General features: G+C 37.7%; 1 protein-coding gene across 1 annotated transcript in view; it reads left to right on the plus strand.

The window, feature by feature from the left end:
* The window catches only part of fkbp16 (FKBP prolyl isomerase 16), a 31,706-nt gene extending 16,040 nt beyond the window's left edge, over positions 1 to 15,666 (plus strand). Inside the window, exons 4-8 of the mRNA XM_037765985.1 lie at positions 8,700 to 8,917; positions 11,487 to 11,668; positions 11,904 to 11,981; positions 14,726 to 14,863; positions 14,952 to 15,666. Of these exons, the coding sequence (XP_037621913.1) occupies positions 8,700 to 8,917; positions 11,487 to 11,668; positions 11,904 to 11,981; positions 14,726 to 14,863; positions 14,952 to 15,038 (703 nt within the window). The 3' untranslated portion in view covers positions 15,039 to 15,666. The remainder of the gene's footprint in view (positions 1 to 8,699; positions 8,918 to 11,486; positions 11,669 to 11,903; positions 11,982 to 14,725; positions 14,864 to 14,951) is intronic.
* Positions 15,667 to 15,748: the final 82 nt, after the last annotated feature.

Here is a 15,748-nt window from a genome sequence, read left to right on the forward strand (position 1 = left end):
GACGTCTCACCCATGCCAGGATTAAAGCTAAGCTCCTTTGCACGACTGTATTGGTGCCATGTGTCCATCCAAGAGTCAAAACAGACACAACGCTGAGCGTCAGCAGCAGCAGACCTGTTTTCACTGCTTTAAAAAAAGATAAACAACCTCATAAATCCTCTTGGATTTGGTATTATCACACAAGCTGCACACCACATTTATCACGGCATATTAGTGCACTATCTGCGGTTGTAACCATAGAAACCAGTTTGAGGTACATCACTGGCCTTTTCCATCATTTGAAACGGAGAACGTGACGTCAAAGTGACCACTGTTTTCCCTCTGTGGGAGTTTTTCCCTTTCATTCAGAGCGGCGAGGGGCATGCTTGACAGATAACAGGGTGAGTCAGCGGCACTATCGTACACCTTAATGAGGAAGTTTGCTAAGCCACAACACATGTATCAAATTCATCATATCTTCCCATGACACAGGAGGGAAACACTTCTTGTCCTTATCACCTCATTCAAACGAACACGAGAAGAGAGGAAACATTCCTCTTTTAATGGAGAAGTAAAACCACGTCACATGAACGTCAGACAATAAAAACACTGCTGGTTGAGAAACATTGTCTTCATAAAGTTAGATTACACATTTGTTTAATTTCTGTTGTGTCGTTTGTTATTGGAAGTGGTAGAAGGTCACAGTGAAATTTGTAAGATGATACCTCTAATGATTTTTTTAGTATATAGAATAATGTTACATTTTATTTTAGCAATGGCCCATGACAGGCTGTGGTTGTGATTATATCACAGCTAAGAAGCGATGCAAAGTCATCAAGTATAGCAATTTGAAAGTTATAGACACATTCCAATTTAGATTAAATAGATTTCATTTTATTAATAAATATAATGTTCACAATTAAATAGGTACATACCGAGGTGGTTGCTATGAAACAGTGGTTGCTATGGAGTGTTGCTAGCAGCTAGTATATTTCTTTTTTCATCACAGGCTAGCGTCCTAATGATTTAATTATTTTATTATTATTGACATTATTCTAGGTTGGCATTTATTGTGCAACCACTGAAAACCTGTCCAGCGTCAGTAGGATGACTTTGATAACTGTTTGTACTATGCTTTTATTTGTTAGGTGAAGGTGTGTTGCATGGCGTGGCGAGTGGCGAAGATGTTGCTCCACTTTCTCCCTTCCTCCCAAGACGCTGAGTGATACTGAAAGTGCAAAGGAATTAGACGTCATAGCAGTGTTGTTTGGTTATTTGGTGCCTTCAAACGGGGTCGTGTTTACCGTGTTCATGAGAAGAGTCCATATGAACGCCCCCCTCTTGTCATATTCACGACCTCGTAAGTGGAAAGTTTCTGAAAGCTCAGAGTTTACGAGTTGTGACGTGTTTGTTGACGTTGACGTCAGAAATGGCGGAGGCCATGGAAGTACATTTTTCGGTACATAATAAGTTCATATATTGTAATTTTGGTCGTATATTGTTTTTCTTCATAATTTTATAATATGTCTGAAGAAAATGTTGATATTCCCGACGGCCTCATCTTTTTCCTCTGTCCAATACATTTTGTTCACAATATATAACAACTAGTTTTGATACTTTTGCTTAAATATGTATCATTTTTAATAAGACACTTATGTATGTTGTTAGCCATGGTTTCCTCGCAACAAACATTATCATGAATGTGGGAGTCCAGCCCGCCACCTGAACCCATCTCTGTCTCCCGGTGCTGTCTGAGCTGCTGCGTCAGCAAATGTCTGATATCTTTAAGTCAGCTCAGTGCTGATCTCTTCAGCCCTCAGGCTCCGTCCTGCCGTTGAAGGCTGAGAGCCTCAAAAACCCTCTCTGTGTCTCTTCTCACTGACCTTTTCTGTAGTTTGGGTCAGGTCGGAGGCAACTATCAGGGTAATTTCTCTGCAAGATGTTTTGAAACTGAAGGAATACCCCAGTGCTTTCGTTTTCTCTCAACTTTCAACTAAACACTGTGACTGTGTGTTGATCGAAATTAAATTATTGCAGGGGTATTTGGGGTTTCTAAACATTTTTTTTGACCTATTTTTAGATCTCAGGATGTCAGTGTAGGTTGGTCTGTGCACCATTTTGGTCAACATTGCAAACTTGAAAAGACGAGCAATTTTGTGATCATTTGTGGTCCTCAGAGGATGAATCCTAATGACTCTGGTAAGCCCCTGACTTTTCATGTATCGCCACCAGCAGATTGACACTTTCGGTTCAAACTGACTATTGGATGGTGCAAACATCCATGTCACCCTCCGGATGAGTTGTAATAATTACTGTGATGTGAGAGTCCAATGCAACTGATCTATCCATCATCTCGTCTTGTTATCAATGTGGTTACTAGACAACGATTTAAACAATCGGCTCACTTATTAACTACGTGGCCTTTGCTGTGTGATGTGGACCACTGCTTGTTTTCACACTCTCATCAGCTTTAGCTGTACTTTATGGTGCCAATTAGCAAATCTTAGCATGCAATCAACGCTGAAACTAAGATGGTGAACATGGTAAACATTATACCTGCTAAACTTGAGTATGTTAGCTTTGCCATCGTGATCATATTTGCATGCTGATGTTAGCATTTAGCTCAAAGCACCGTTGTGCCCAGAGTGAGTTCACGTCATTTTATCCAGGCTGTACTTATAAGCTGCCGAGTCTGAAAAAACATTTACACCAGCAGCCTCCTAGTTGTAATCCCGAATTTCTGACAGCTACCATGCCTGCCGTTTGGTGAAAAGAACTACAAATGTGGCAATCCTCACTGGTAGCTAAATCTCAATAAAATATATAGAAAATGTTACACATCATATGTAGAGCTGCAACGATTTATTGATTAGTCGTCAAATGCTAAATTTATCACCAGCTATATTGATAATCAATTAATCGGTTTGATTCTTTATTTTAAAAAAGGATGTCAAATTCTCTGATTCTAGCTTCTTAAATGTGAATATTATCTGGTTTCTTTACTCCTCTATGACAGTAAACTGAATATATTTGAGTTGTGGACAAAACAAGACATCTGAGGACGTCATCTTTGACTTTGGGAAACACTGATCAACATTTTTCAACATTTTCTGACATTTTATAGACCACACAACTAATCGATTGTTTAATGCAGCCCTAATAATATGATTGATTCAAATTTGAAATGTAAAATATATTTAAAATGTGTCTCTTTGACTAAACTATTAACCAATCACTTGTAATAAAAACGCAACAAAAGTAGCTAATTTAGGCTATTTAATCGGCTAGCAGTAATTATCTTGAAATAATGCGTGAACGCAGCAGACATATTGGCATGTCATAGCGGGAAAATGTGTAATTAATAACATTAGAAATGGCTGCAGAGCTTGTTCCCGGGTCCTGATATTATGCATGCTGGCTCACTGGATTTGCACTTGTTTTACCTAAATCTCATTAGACCGTGGTGAAGCATTAACAGGAATATGAGTCTGGTATATTGGTATTTTCAAGCTCATGGAGGAAGATGAATAAAATATTTAAAACATATTTTTTTAAATTAAAAATATATGAAATTAAATCTCAATATGCCATCAGTGTATTCATGTTTGTGAAGATCTTATCTGTGTGATGAGTGATTGAGTCTCTTTAAGAGCAGCAGAGAGAGGCTGAGAGGAGCAGGGAGTCTGTGTTTTAGGACGTGGACTCAGGCTAAAGTTGCAGGTTCAGGTTTCACTGGGATCTGGCGGAGGGATCTCACCCCGCTGACCAGCCTCTGCTTCCTGTTTGCACTAATAAGGCCCCGGGGGCTCATTGGCTGAGCTCAGTGCAGCAGCACGCTGGTGCGGTGCTAATCACCAGTGACCCACATGACACCGTAAACCTTATAGATCTGTCAGCGCACTGCGTTCTCAGATTACACTCGACAGCTCGCCGGTCATGCCCATTTTGTTTAATGCTCACGATGGACGCTCAACTCTGAGTGATTCACGTTATTCCCCAGTGTTTTAGACATAAATCCTTCCTCTGTATATTGTCGTGTTTTTCTGCTTACTGCTTTTTCATTAGCTACTGAGCTTAATGACATAATGCTACAAAGGTCACCTGCTGAATCTTACATATAAAGAATTGATTTCTTTTGTCAGGCAGTGTGTGTGACTTGTGTTTCCTTTGTGGGATAACGCATCATTTGGAAGTTCTGATGTGGCACATTTAGTTTGTACAGTTGCAGCTGCGCCTGCATCGATTAAAAAGAAATGACTCATCACTTCTCATCTAATGTGTCCTGATCTGTGAGAGTCATGAGCAGCAAAGTGGGAGTGTTTCCTCTTTATGAAAAAAACAAATCAATATCTAATGATGATTATGAGTAAGGGGATTTGGTGCTGAGTTATTTACAGATTAGGAAGCAGTATTTGGGATATTATCTGTAAACTGAGATACTAGAGAGCTAGGTATCCTTTACCAAAAATAAGCTTATTAAAGTCAGCTATTAATATTATAATATAATATTAGTATACTTCTTTTAAACTTAAAATAAGAGAATATACTTTCAGTTTACTCTTTATGTACTTATCAGAGATATACTTAACAAAAGTATACATAAGGATACTTGGTGTTGTGTACAGAAAGTGTACAGAAAAGTCTAAGTATACTTTGCTTATACTTACAAGTATACAGAAAAGTCTAAGTATACTTGGCTCATACTGACAAGTATACAGAAAAGTCTAAGTATACTTGGCTCATACTGACAAGTATACAGAAAAGTCTAAGTATACTTTGCTTATACTGACAAGTATACAGAAAAGTCTAAGTATACTTGGCTTATACTGACAAGTATACAGAAAAGTCTAAGTATACTTGGCGTATATTGACAAGTATACAGAAAAGTCTAAGAATACTTGGCTTATACTGACAAGTATACAGAAAAATCTAAGTATACTTGGCTCATACTGACAAGTATACAGAAAAGTCTAAGTATACTTTGCTTATACTGACAAGTATACAGAAAAGTCTAAGTATACTTGGCTTATACTGACAAGTATACAGAAAAGTCTAAGTATACTTGGCGTATATTGACAAGTATACAGAAAAGTCTAAGAATACTTGGCTTATACTGACAAGTATACAGAAAAATCTAAGAATACTTGGCTCATACTGACAAGTATACAGAAAAGTCTAAGAATACTTGGCTCATACTGACAAGTATACAGAAAAGTTTAAGTATACTTGGCTCATACAGACAAGTATACAGAAAAGTCTAAGTATACTTGGCGTATATTGACAAGTATACAGAAAAGTCTAAGTATACTTGGCGTATATTGACAAGTATACAGAAAAGTCTAAGAATACTTGGCTTATACTGACAAGTATACAGAAAAGTCTAAGAATACTTGGCTCATACTGACAAGTATACAGAAAAGTCTAAGAATACTTGGCTCATACTGACAAGTATACAGAAAAGTTTAAGTATACTTGGCTCATACTGACAAGTATACAGAAAAGTCTAAGTATACTTGGCTCATACTGACAAGTATACAGAAAAGTCTAAGTATACTTGGCTTATAGGCCTACTTGTACTTAATCTTTTGAGTGAGATATACTTTGAAAAGTATAATTAAGTATTATTGCATTATAGGCCAACAGAAAAGAGTAGTTGTGCTTACTTTTTTATAGAGTAACCTATTAAAGTGTTTTCTGAGTCCACTGCATCTACTCTGATGAAGAAATCAAGTTCAGTACAAACTTGTTTAAAAGTACAGACTTTTAGTGTGCATTATTCAGTAACTTTAAAAACAAAAGTGGATTCAGAGGTGAATCCACAGAAGTCCATTTAATCTGCAGCCAGGCACTAGCCAGAACGCTGTGTGTGTTATTGTTACACGCGCCACACACCGTTACATAACACGCAGCCTTCAGCATATTGTGCAATATTTTCAGATAAGAGTAGAGAAAAGTATGTGAGGACAACAAATAGCTACAGTATGTCCATGTGCTGTACAAACTGCGCAGTGTATCATTTGGTGATGGTGTCACATTTTTAGTACGCCAGCAAAAACGCATGACATTAGCAGGGAAGAAGGATCCGTCTCTAGTGGTCAGATGTGCAGTATGCAGCCCGTTTTAGAAAGACTAACATTACCTTGCGCGACCCAGGGCTGTATGTGCTGTATGTCCTTCATAAATGAATCGACTGTCTTCTTCTCTGCTGCTCTTGCACGCCTGTTACACAACTCGTCTCTGATCCTCGGTAAACATGCATTGGTATGCAAAAACAAGTCGGCAAGACTAAACGCTGCCGTTAAAAATAGTTCAGACCGGTTTTCTAAAAGACCTGCATCTACTTATTAAACGATAGCGTCTCTGAACGCTGCTTCCTCCAGGTCCTGAGTGCAGGGATCCATCCAGCTCAGGTTTCTGAGGCCTCGGCTCAACTGCTGGTTTCACACTCCTGTGACAGTGGACGAGGTGAAAGGGTAATCTGATCCCACCTGCTGACACAGCGTCCCAGTAACTGGGGATACAACTAATTCTGTTGGACAGACATAAATTGTTTCATTGACACAACCAGTTTGAATAATTCATGACCTGACACAACTCCCAGTGCTATCACTTTGCAGCAAACAATCGCCGGGTGGGGTTTGCGGGAAGCTGAACTTCCTTCTTCCTGACTTTTGTTGGGTTCATTAAACTGACAGGATCCTCTTTCAAGTTCAAGGATTTTGCTTTTGTTGTATGAGGATTGTAATGTTTTATTATAGTGAGAAAAACAACTAATCTGTTTAAACATGAAACACAGCAGTATTTTTTGTAATTTTTTTCTCTTTGTAACAATCAATAACGTAGGCCACTTCAAAATGAGCTTTTCAGCAAGCTGTCATTGCATTCATTTCCTCTCTCTCTCTCTCTCTCTCTCTCTCTCTCTCTCTCTCACACACACACACACTGTTGGAACCAGAGCCTCCACAGAGTAACTGATAATGGACCATTGTGTGCCGTGTGGTCACAGGAGCCAGATGATTGAAAACCAAATTAACTTTCCTTCTGAGTGACTCTTGAGTAAGCTGAAGCCGTCGGCAGCTCACAGGTTCATACCAGTTTCAAATTCTTGTCTGCTTTAAATGAGCCGGAGTCGCTCAGTCGTATTGATTTTAAGGTGTTGGATACAGTGAAATGTCACCGAGACAGAGAGCAGCTAAGGACTCAAATATGTCATCAAAAGCACTTTATATCTTCAGTTTGCACTTTTGTATTCTCATATCACAATTATTTTTTGTATTTATGTTCAATTGTCTCTGATGACTCAATCAAGAAGAGGCCGTGACACAAAACCTCAAATATTCACTGCTTTGTCCTGATTAAAATTTAAATAGAAACATTCTTCTGCTAAACTGAGTCATCACTTCAAGGAATTTACCTCCTCAAGGCTTTCTTAGTTTTTCATAAAACCACAGAGATGCATCTATATGGCCAACACTAGGGGTGGGGGGTGGCGGGGGCGGGGGGAATGTGACTCATGTAGAATCATTATCTTCTACGATTCTTCCAAAAATTTCTTTTTTTTTTTCTTCTTTTTATTTATTTTTATTTTGTTCTGTACATACATGAACAACTTTACAAAATCAGACTTTAATACTATGTAATGTTCCATCTAATTAAAGTACAACATACATACAGTATGTACCGGATGACAGGAAGCAGCGTTTAGCTTTTAGTGTCAGAGATCGCTGTGATGTTTCCTGTTCTTTCACTAAATGTCTCACCTTTGTGTCGATATCGTTAAGCTGCCTGATAAAATAACCCTCTTTGATGAAAATTGATAAAAACCTCCATCTTCTGACATTTTGGGATTTGCGGACAGATCAGAGACTTTATCTTTAAATGCTTTGTATCATTTTTGTTTATTTTATTTTTAGGGGTATAAGAAAATATTTAAACAAATCAAATATCACAAAATTATGTATTGTGATACTGTATTCATTCTCAAAAACACTATTGATTTTTAATTAATAGTTTATATGCAAAGATGAACTCAGTCAATACTTTATTTCATTTGCAAAGAGATGCGCCCTCTCATTGTTTGTGTCCTCTCAAAGTTGAGCTGTGATGTTGATGTTACAGCAACAGTGATAAATGCAAATGATTGCATAAAAAAGTTAAAAAAATAACTCATATTTTATGCATATGGCGGTTTGTCCTTTATACTATGACAGTTTTCCTAAAATTAGATTTAAAAAATGTATCGCCTTGCTTACTGTATATCCCTTTTTTTTTATTTGTACTTTTCGTTGTGGCTTCTGATACCACTGATGTTACATGTATTGAAAGCAATAAGAAATGTCTCACAATATGAAACACTGTACTGTCATGTACCGAAGATAAAAGCAATACAAATTTGTATTATAAAAAAAAATTGCTAAAATTGTAAGAAATTTTAATTAAGAACCGATTTTGAGTCGAGAATCAAAATCGAATCAGTAGATACCAAAAGACTCAACTGTTCTGTTTTTTTAACACGACCATCAAATTTTATGCTCGAGTTAAAAAATCTTTGAGTTTGTTGTGCAGGATGTTGACCAGTTTGATTCTGCTTTTCTTGAAGCTGGAAGTTATCACTTGAAAACAGATTGATTTAAATAATCTTTGAGATGGAGGATGTTGGCTCTTTTACTCTTTTGCTCTGTGATGATATTGACTGTTTGTTTGTTTCTGTTTACCTGCAGGGAGCCTGATATTCCAGCCTGGGCTCCTTTACTCTACCAGCTCCAGCTGCTGGACGTCGGAGAGAAACCGGACCCGTTGACCCTGCCCATCGCTGACCGCATCCGCATCGGCAACCAGAAACGAGAGCGAGGAAACTTTCATTTCCAGAGGGAGGAGTACAGCATGGCTGCCAGAGCCTATTGTATGGCTCTGGATGTGCTAACCACACGCAGCATAGGTAACCCTTCATCAAAGCCTGAATTTATTCATAGAAAAGATTTCCATACTGTCGCCTGTACCAGAAATGTGTTGTAGTAGTCGACGTGAGCATTATCTTCAAAAAGAAATGGAAATAGAAAACATAAAAATGAACACGCACGCATCCGTTAGAAACATAAAACACAACATTTGACCTCAAACGCAACATTTCCACATCAATATCTCAGCCCACAATGACACAACAGATCAGTGCTCTCCTCCAGTCTGCCGTCGCACTAATCACAGCATCACCATGCAGAGACACATCCATCTGAGCCGAGTGTCACCATAAATGTTTTTGCTTAATTCTTTTGCATAATCAAAGCTAATCAACTTTCATATTATTTCCACCTCCTTAATCGCTCTAATCATTGACGAGGCAGGGTGGTACCCGAGAGGGAAATGTGACTGAACAATGACGAGAAAAACATGGACTGCTTCATAATGCTTCAATGATGGTGGAGCAGCGAGTGAACTCACTGTGGCACTGAAGAGACGAGTTTATCAGGGCATCCAGATCATGTAATTAGTGGATGAGAAGATGAGCAGAAAAATAATAATAATGAAGCAGAAACATCAACATCTTAACTCTTTTTGGGTTATTCTGGGCCCATCAGACTTATTTTACAAATATGATTCATGACACGTCGAGATTATAAATCACTCTAATTGATTAACCAGTAATCGTGTGCAACCAAACAGGCACTCGCATAAACATTACACTTGATCACACTCAATTCTCTGCAGATTTTTAACACAAATTTTACAGGTAACTGTCTGTAATGGAAGTAAATAAATGTGAGTAGGGGTTAAGTTTAAAAGCCCCCTCCCCCCGAACGCGAAATAAATAAAAATAAAAAATAGGAAAGAAATTTGAACTCAGTGTCCACTTGCTATTTTTTTTCAACATGAGCTGTTGAAAGTTTCTGAAATACTAAGTACGTAGAGTTTAAGTCAAGGTTTGCAAGGTCAGGAATGAACGTTCTTGCTCAATATTTAGGTTTAGCTTTCAACAAATTTAAAGGAACAGTGTGTCGTATTTTGGGAGATCTAATGGCAGAAATGGAATATCATATTAATAAGTATTTTTTCTTTAATGTATAATCACCTGAAAATAAGATACGTTGTGTTTTCGTTACCTTAGAAAGAGCCGTTTATATCTACATATGGAGCGGGTCCTCTTCACGGAGCTGTTCGCCATGTTTCTACAGTAGCCCAGAACGGACAAACCATTCATTGACTCTAAAGAGAGCCTTTCGCGTTTTTTTACATTTTCACGTTGGCCTGGTTCTACATGCTTGGCACACGGGAGAACTTTCAGTTGGTTGCAATCTGCAACCTCACTGCTAGATGCCTCCAAATCTTACACACCATACCTTCAAGAAACAAAAGTTATAAAAAACTCAAACTCTGATAGATCACATCTTTGATATTGAGCTAAAAAGCTAAATGTCCACCTAATAAAAACGACAGAAAATAACAGATTCAGTAAGAGATTCATAGACTTGGAACTTAAAGCTGCACTAATCAATATTTTTGATCGAGAGAATTAAATGTTGCTCCTAGTGATGAGTCCACAGAGAATTATCACCCAACTCTGCCGTCCCCCTCAGCTCAATTTACCTTTTTAAGCTGCTGTTTTGGATATCTGTCCTGCAACTTTACTGTTTTGGTTCACTCTCACTGCTCTCATCAACCTTGTTGACAGCTGTTTTCAGCAAAAAAGCCACTTTACACTTCCTGCTCAGCACCAAACAGCAGACAGACAGTTAGCCACTAGCTGGTGAACATAGTGGAGCATTTAGCAGCTAAAGAGACGGATATTTCCCTCAGGAGTTGGTAGAGACCAAAAATAGAGCCAAAAGGAAAGATAATATTGAACTTAAATGCATCAGGTGGCCAGAGACATGACTCCAAATTAATGATAATGTTGCTCTGTATCTGCTGGGTGGGTAAATAGGCAATTTGCTAACAAATTCGCCATATCAACTGATAATGCGTTAGTGTCGTTGCCTCTAAGTGGCCAAAAAAATCAGTTAATGTTGCTTTAAAGAATCTAACTCGGAGCTGCATCCCAAACGGAGTTGACTAATTTAAACTGTGAATTTATAGAGATATAAAGTGTAATAAAAAAGACTTGCATCCAAACAGATGTGGTCTTAAAGCTGCTGACGTTTATCACCCATCATACTCAGGGCCAAGTATTAAAATCCCTTTGCGCTGCTCATTACTCGGGTCACTACTGTATTCAGTTGGACACGTTTGGGTCTAATGGTGAAACCATGCAGGTGTTACAGCGGGGACAGCGATACAATATCCAGCTGAATAAAACGACAGAACAAGAACTGTCCTTGTAATGACACCCGATGGGAGTTTCTCTTTGAAAGTCCAGATTTTTTCTATATTCAGCGAGATTTTAGAATAAATTCTCTCCAAGATTTAATAACTAATCTCTGTCAAAGGGTTTTTGTGTCACCAATAAAGAGATTTACTGGAAATGTCCCCAGCAGAGCAGATGTCAGAGGTTGTGTGTCTCTGTCTCTGTACAGACGGTGGCGACGGCAGCGTGAAGACGGAGGCGGAAGAGGTGTGGGACTACCGGGTGAAGTGTTTGAACAACCTGGCCACCGCTCAGTTTAAACTGGAGCAGTACGGCGAGGCGCTGCATACCAGCCGGGACGTTCTGCTCCTCGAGCCAAACAACGTCAAGTCCCTTTTCAGAACGGGAAAGGTGAAGGCCCATCCTGTCGTTTTATTACTGAGACACAAACATCTGCATCTCATTTGGGCTTTATCAATTCATAAATGATTATTGCAGGGGGAGTTCCTGGAGGGAATTTGTTTAATATGGGTTTAGATTTAATTATCTTTGTGGAATAGTTGCTGGATTATTGCTGTCTGTTCTCTGCCTGTTTTGACGTATGGGTCCACAGAGTCACTCTGTACGGTTTTCTATTCTCCTTCAGCTCCTGTCAGATATGGGTGAATACAAAGAGGCGATGGAGCTGCTAAAAAGGGCCTTGAAACTGGAGCCAGCCACCAAGGTGAGATTATGTGGGTGAGCTGGACAATCCGCCCTCACCACCTTTCTTCTAAATCTGCCTGTGAATCCCATCCATCCATCGCACACAGAGGAAAGGTCATTCTAAAATTAGGCCGCCATTATGATTACTACAGCCACCGAATCTACCAGTCAATACAGTTGAATGGTGCCAGACTAAATGTGTGCCATTATTAAAAAAAAAACATCACAAATATGTTGTAGTAAAAGGCTAAAAGTAAATTCAGAATTTAATTTCAATGCTAAAAAAAACAAGTCTGGACTTGTATTTTGCGATGAATGAATGAATTAACATAATATTATTACCCTGTGTGGTCATTTATGTGACCCATGCAATTATTCAGACACATTATTCAACAACAAAGCAAAGATAACAACATGTAAACCAACCAGCATCTGACAATATAATGACTTCCATACAAATGTGTCCCAGGAGATATCAATCAATGGAATTTAAATGAATACACATAAACACCATGTATATGTAACAGAAACTTAGTTTGACAGCCACGCTAATGGCTCTCTAAATGTCAGCATGCTAACATGTTGATGTTTAGCAGATAGTTTACCATGTTCGTCTTCTTAGTTTAGCATGTTAGTGTTTCGCTAATTAACACTATACGAACAGTACAGCTGAGGCTGATGGGAATGTCACTAGGTTTCAAGGTATTTGGTCATAAACCAAATTATTGGACTACTTGAAATTTAAATTTTGACTGATGATGGCCAGGGTTATTATAGTAAACTAAAACGAAAATAAGCAGTGAAAAATGTGTTTAATAAACTGAAACAAAATAAAAACGAGATCCTTTAAGAAAAACTAAACTGAAACGATATTGCCTGGTTAAAAACGAATACAAATTAACTATAAATGAACTTTAATTCATTTTAATTTCAGTTTTTGTTTTTTAGTTATAATATATCACTACTGAAAAAAGGAGATGGCATAAATTTCCATCAAAACAGATGTATTAAAATGTCTTCTGAAACATTATAGCTGGCCCTAACAAAAAAAACTAAAACTAAATTGAACCTTTCTGCACACATGAAAACTAAATCTAAACTAAAATGAAATTGAAAAGTCAAAACTAAAATAAAATAAAATCTAATTGAAAATTAAAAACTATTATAACCTTGATGATGGCGCTAGATGAAAAGTTCAAGGATCCCCATAGTTCACCTTGAGGGGCACTTTAATGTCTAAACCAAATTTCAAGGCAATTTATCCAGCAGTTGTTGAGACATTTCACACAGAACCACAAATGTCAACCTCACAGTGGCACTAGAGGAAACGTCAGAGGATCCTCAAAGTCAATAGGATTCATCCTCTGGGAAACATGAATGTCTGTATTCAAATGCAATCCATCCAATAGCTGTTGAGATATTTCAGTCTGGACCAGCAGTGGACTGACAGTAACAAAAAAATATAAACACACACAACCTAAAATATTCCTTTATGCACCAATTTATGTCGGTAAACACATTGCATGTCTGATTCAGTTCATGAAGAAATTATATATGTATAGTCTGTAATTCATATAAATATATTCAGAGAATGCAAAAAAAACAATTCTTAAAAAATCTCAATCTGGAACTTGAAATTTGCAAATCATTAAACACATGGACAGACGAGAATACAATGAATTCATCACCTCATTAAGTTCACAATATTTCACAGAATTTCAAATTAAGTTGTTCACACCTTCGCCTGAAGAAAAGAGGATAAACTACTTCTGTCGAAGGCCTGTTCTGTCTTGTTTGTGTGGTTCGTTTAATCTGCCAAATCCTCCACAGAGGATCTGGCCAAACTGCACATCTGGCAGTCTACAGATGTGACCACACTGCTCAGAGTTGTCCGGCAAACTCGGTAAAAATAACACGTACTGTATGTGAGCTAAATATCGTCACTCTGAAGCCCTGTGCTCCAAAAGTAGTAAAGTGGAGGTAAGAACGAGCCCAGAGTCACGCTTGCAGCTACAATATAAAGACTCCAGACTATAATTACAGACAGCTACTCTGGTGTACAGTTAATCACAACAAGCATGAACAATAATCTCAGTTTATGAACATTATCTTAGTTCAATGCAGTCTGGGTTTGATTTGGAAGAGATAATGAAGTGAGAGAAGTGCATTTTCATCAGCTGTTTATAAAAAAGTGTTACAATGACCTGGCCTAAAGGGCGCACTGCCACCGTCACAAATATGTCTGGTCTTGTCTAGACAAAACGAAAATATCTGCTGCTTTGGTAATTACACCCTTGTCTCAATGCTGGATTAAATACTTTGGAGAAAAAAACGTATTTAGCTGCTCTGTTGTACTGCAGTCTGTTAGATGATCACGAAAAAGACGAAACACAAATGGTTATGAACCACAAACAAGAATGCATGTATTGGTTTCTTTTATTTTAATACATCTGTTTGACAAAAACAAATTACAACCTATAATGATGAATCTAAAGAAAGTATTTACAAAATATCATTTTTAAGTCATTTGCATGGAGATTTAGGATAAATATAATAGTGCTTTTTAAAAGCAACATTATGATTATTATGATTTGTTGGTCTACGTTGTAAGGACTTGTGTTTCAGACCTCTGCTCTCACCTGCTGGACATTTTCAAAACTACAATTTCACCTTTTTCTCAAGGTTTAATGTCTCCTTTCCAACAGTCGATCTAAAGAAAGCAGATTTTTCACAACACGTTAAGATGTTTTTTATTCCCTTTAGGCAATCCACGTTGAGTTATCTAAACTCGTCAAAAGGCAATCGGGAGGCAAAGATACTCAGGAATGGAAAGCAAAACCAGCGGAGGTGCTTGGAGAGAATATCGCACCTTTTCTGATTCCTTCAAAGAAGAAACAATCTGTAAGTCATCACATAAATATCCCCGATATGTTTTTATTCTGATAATCAATAGACTGGATTTTAACTGACTTTGTTGTTTGTGTTTTAGGGAATTTCCTGGAAGCTTATACTCGGAGCTCTGGTTGTGGCCTTTGGCAGCTTAGTGATGTCACTGATCCTGACCGCAAGAAACTGAAATCCTCTGCAGGAAGCACTTTGAAAATCCTCATCATCATCACCATCATGTGCAGAGTTTGGTCTCCAGTCCTCTTTAGCTCATTTGAAAAGAGTTTTCTACTGTGAAGACATGAGAAGGTATGCAACGCAGCAGCACCGCAGCCTGAAGTTCTATTTTATGGTAGAAAAAAGTTTCACTGAAGTGTGTGTGTGCAGTATTTATAAAAATGAGGATAGTTCAGCATCGAGTGAAAACCAGAAGAGATTTCTGCTGATCGATAAGACAGAAGTTTTCTAACAGTCTTCTTTCCAGTTACGTCTGTTTTATTTGGAAAAGGGATTACATTTCTGTTTGTAATAAAATAAAAAAAAAGGGTCCTGGAAAAAGATTTTAGTATCACAGATACTCAAAAAAAAGAGGCCCTGGAACTTTTGTAAAGACTATAATCAAACTGCAAAAAGTAAATTTAGTAAACGATTAACACTTCCAACATCACAATTCTGAGATTTATTTGATCAGTGCTCCAATAATTGAAGGCGTTGAAACTGTAATATTGCTTACACTGATGCTTGATTAAAATGTTTAAAAAAAATGCCCTTAGTCTTTTTCTTTTGATTTCTCAAAAAAACAAATTTGGTCTCAAAGGGAAAAAAACAGCTTTTAGCTGACAAAATTATTAATAATTTATTTAACTTGAATCTCAGTTGAGGCATCAATGTTCTTTATTT

The sequence above is a fragment of the Sebastes umbrosus genome, chromosome 4 (genome assembly GCF_015220745.1).
Source record: "Sebastes umbrosus isolate fSebUmb1 chromosome 4, fSebUmb1.pri, whole genome shotgun sequence".
NCBI classification, from domain to species: Eukaryota; Metazoa; Chordata; class Actinopteri; order Perciformes; family Sebastidae; genus Sebastes; species Sebastes umbrosus.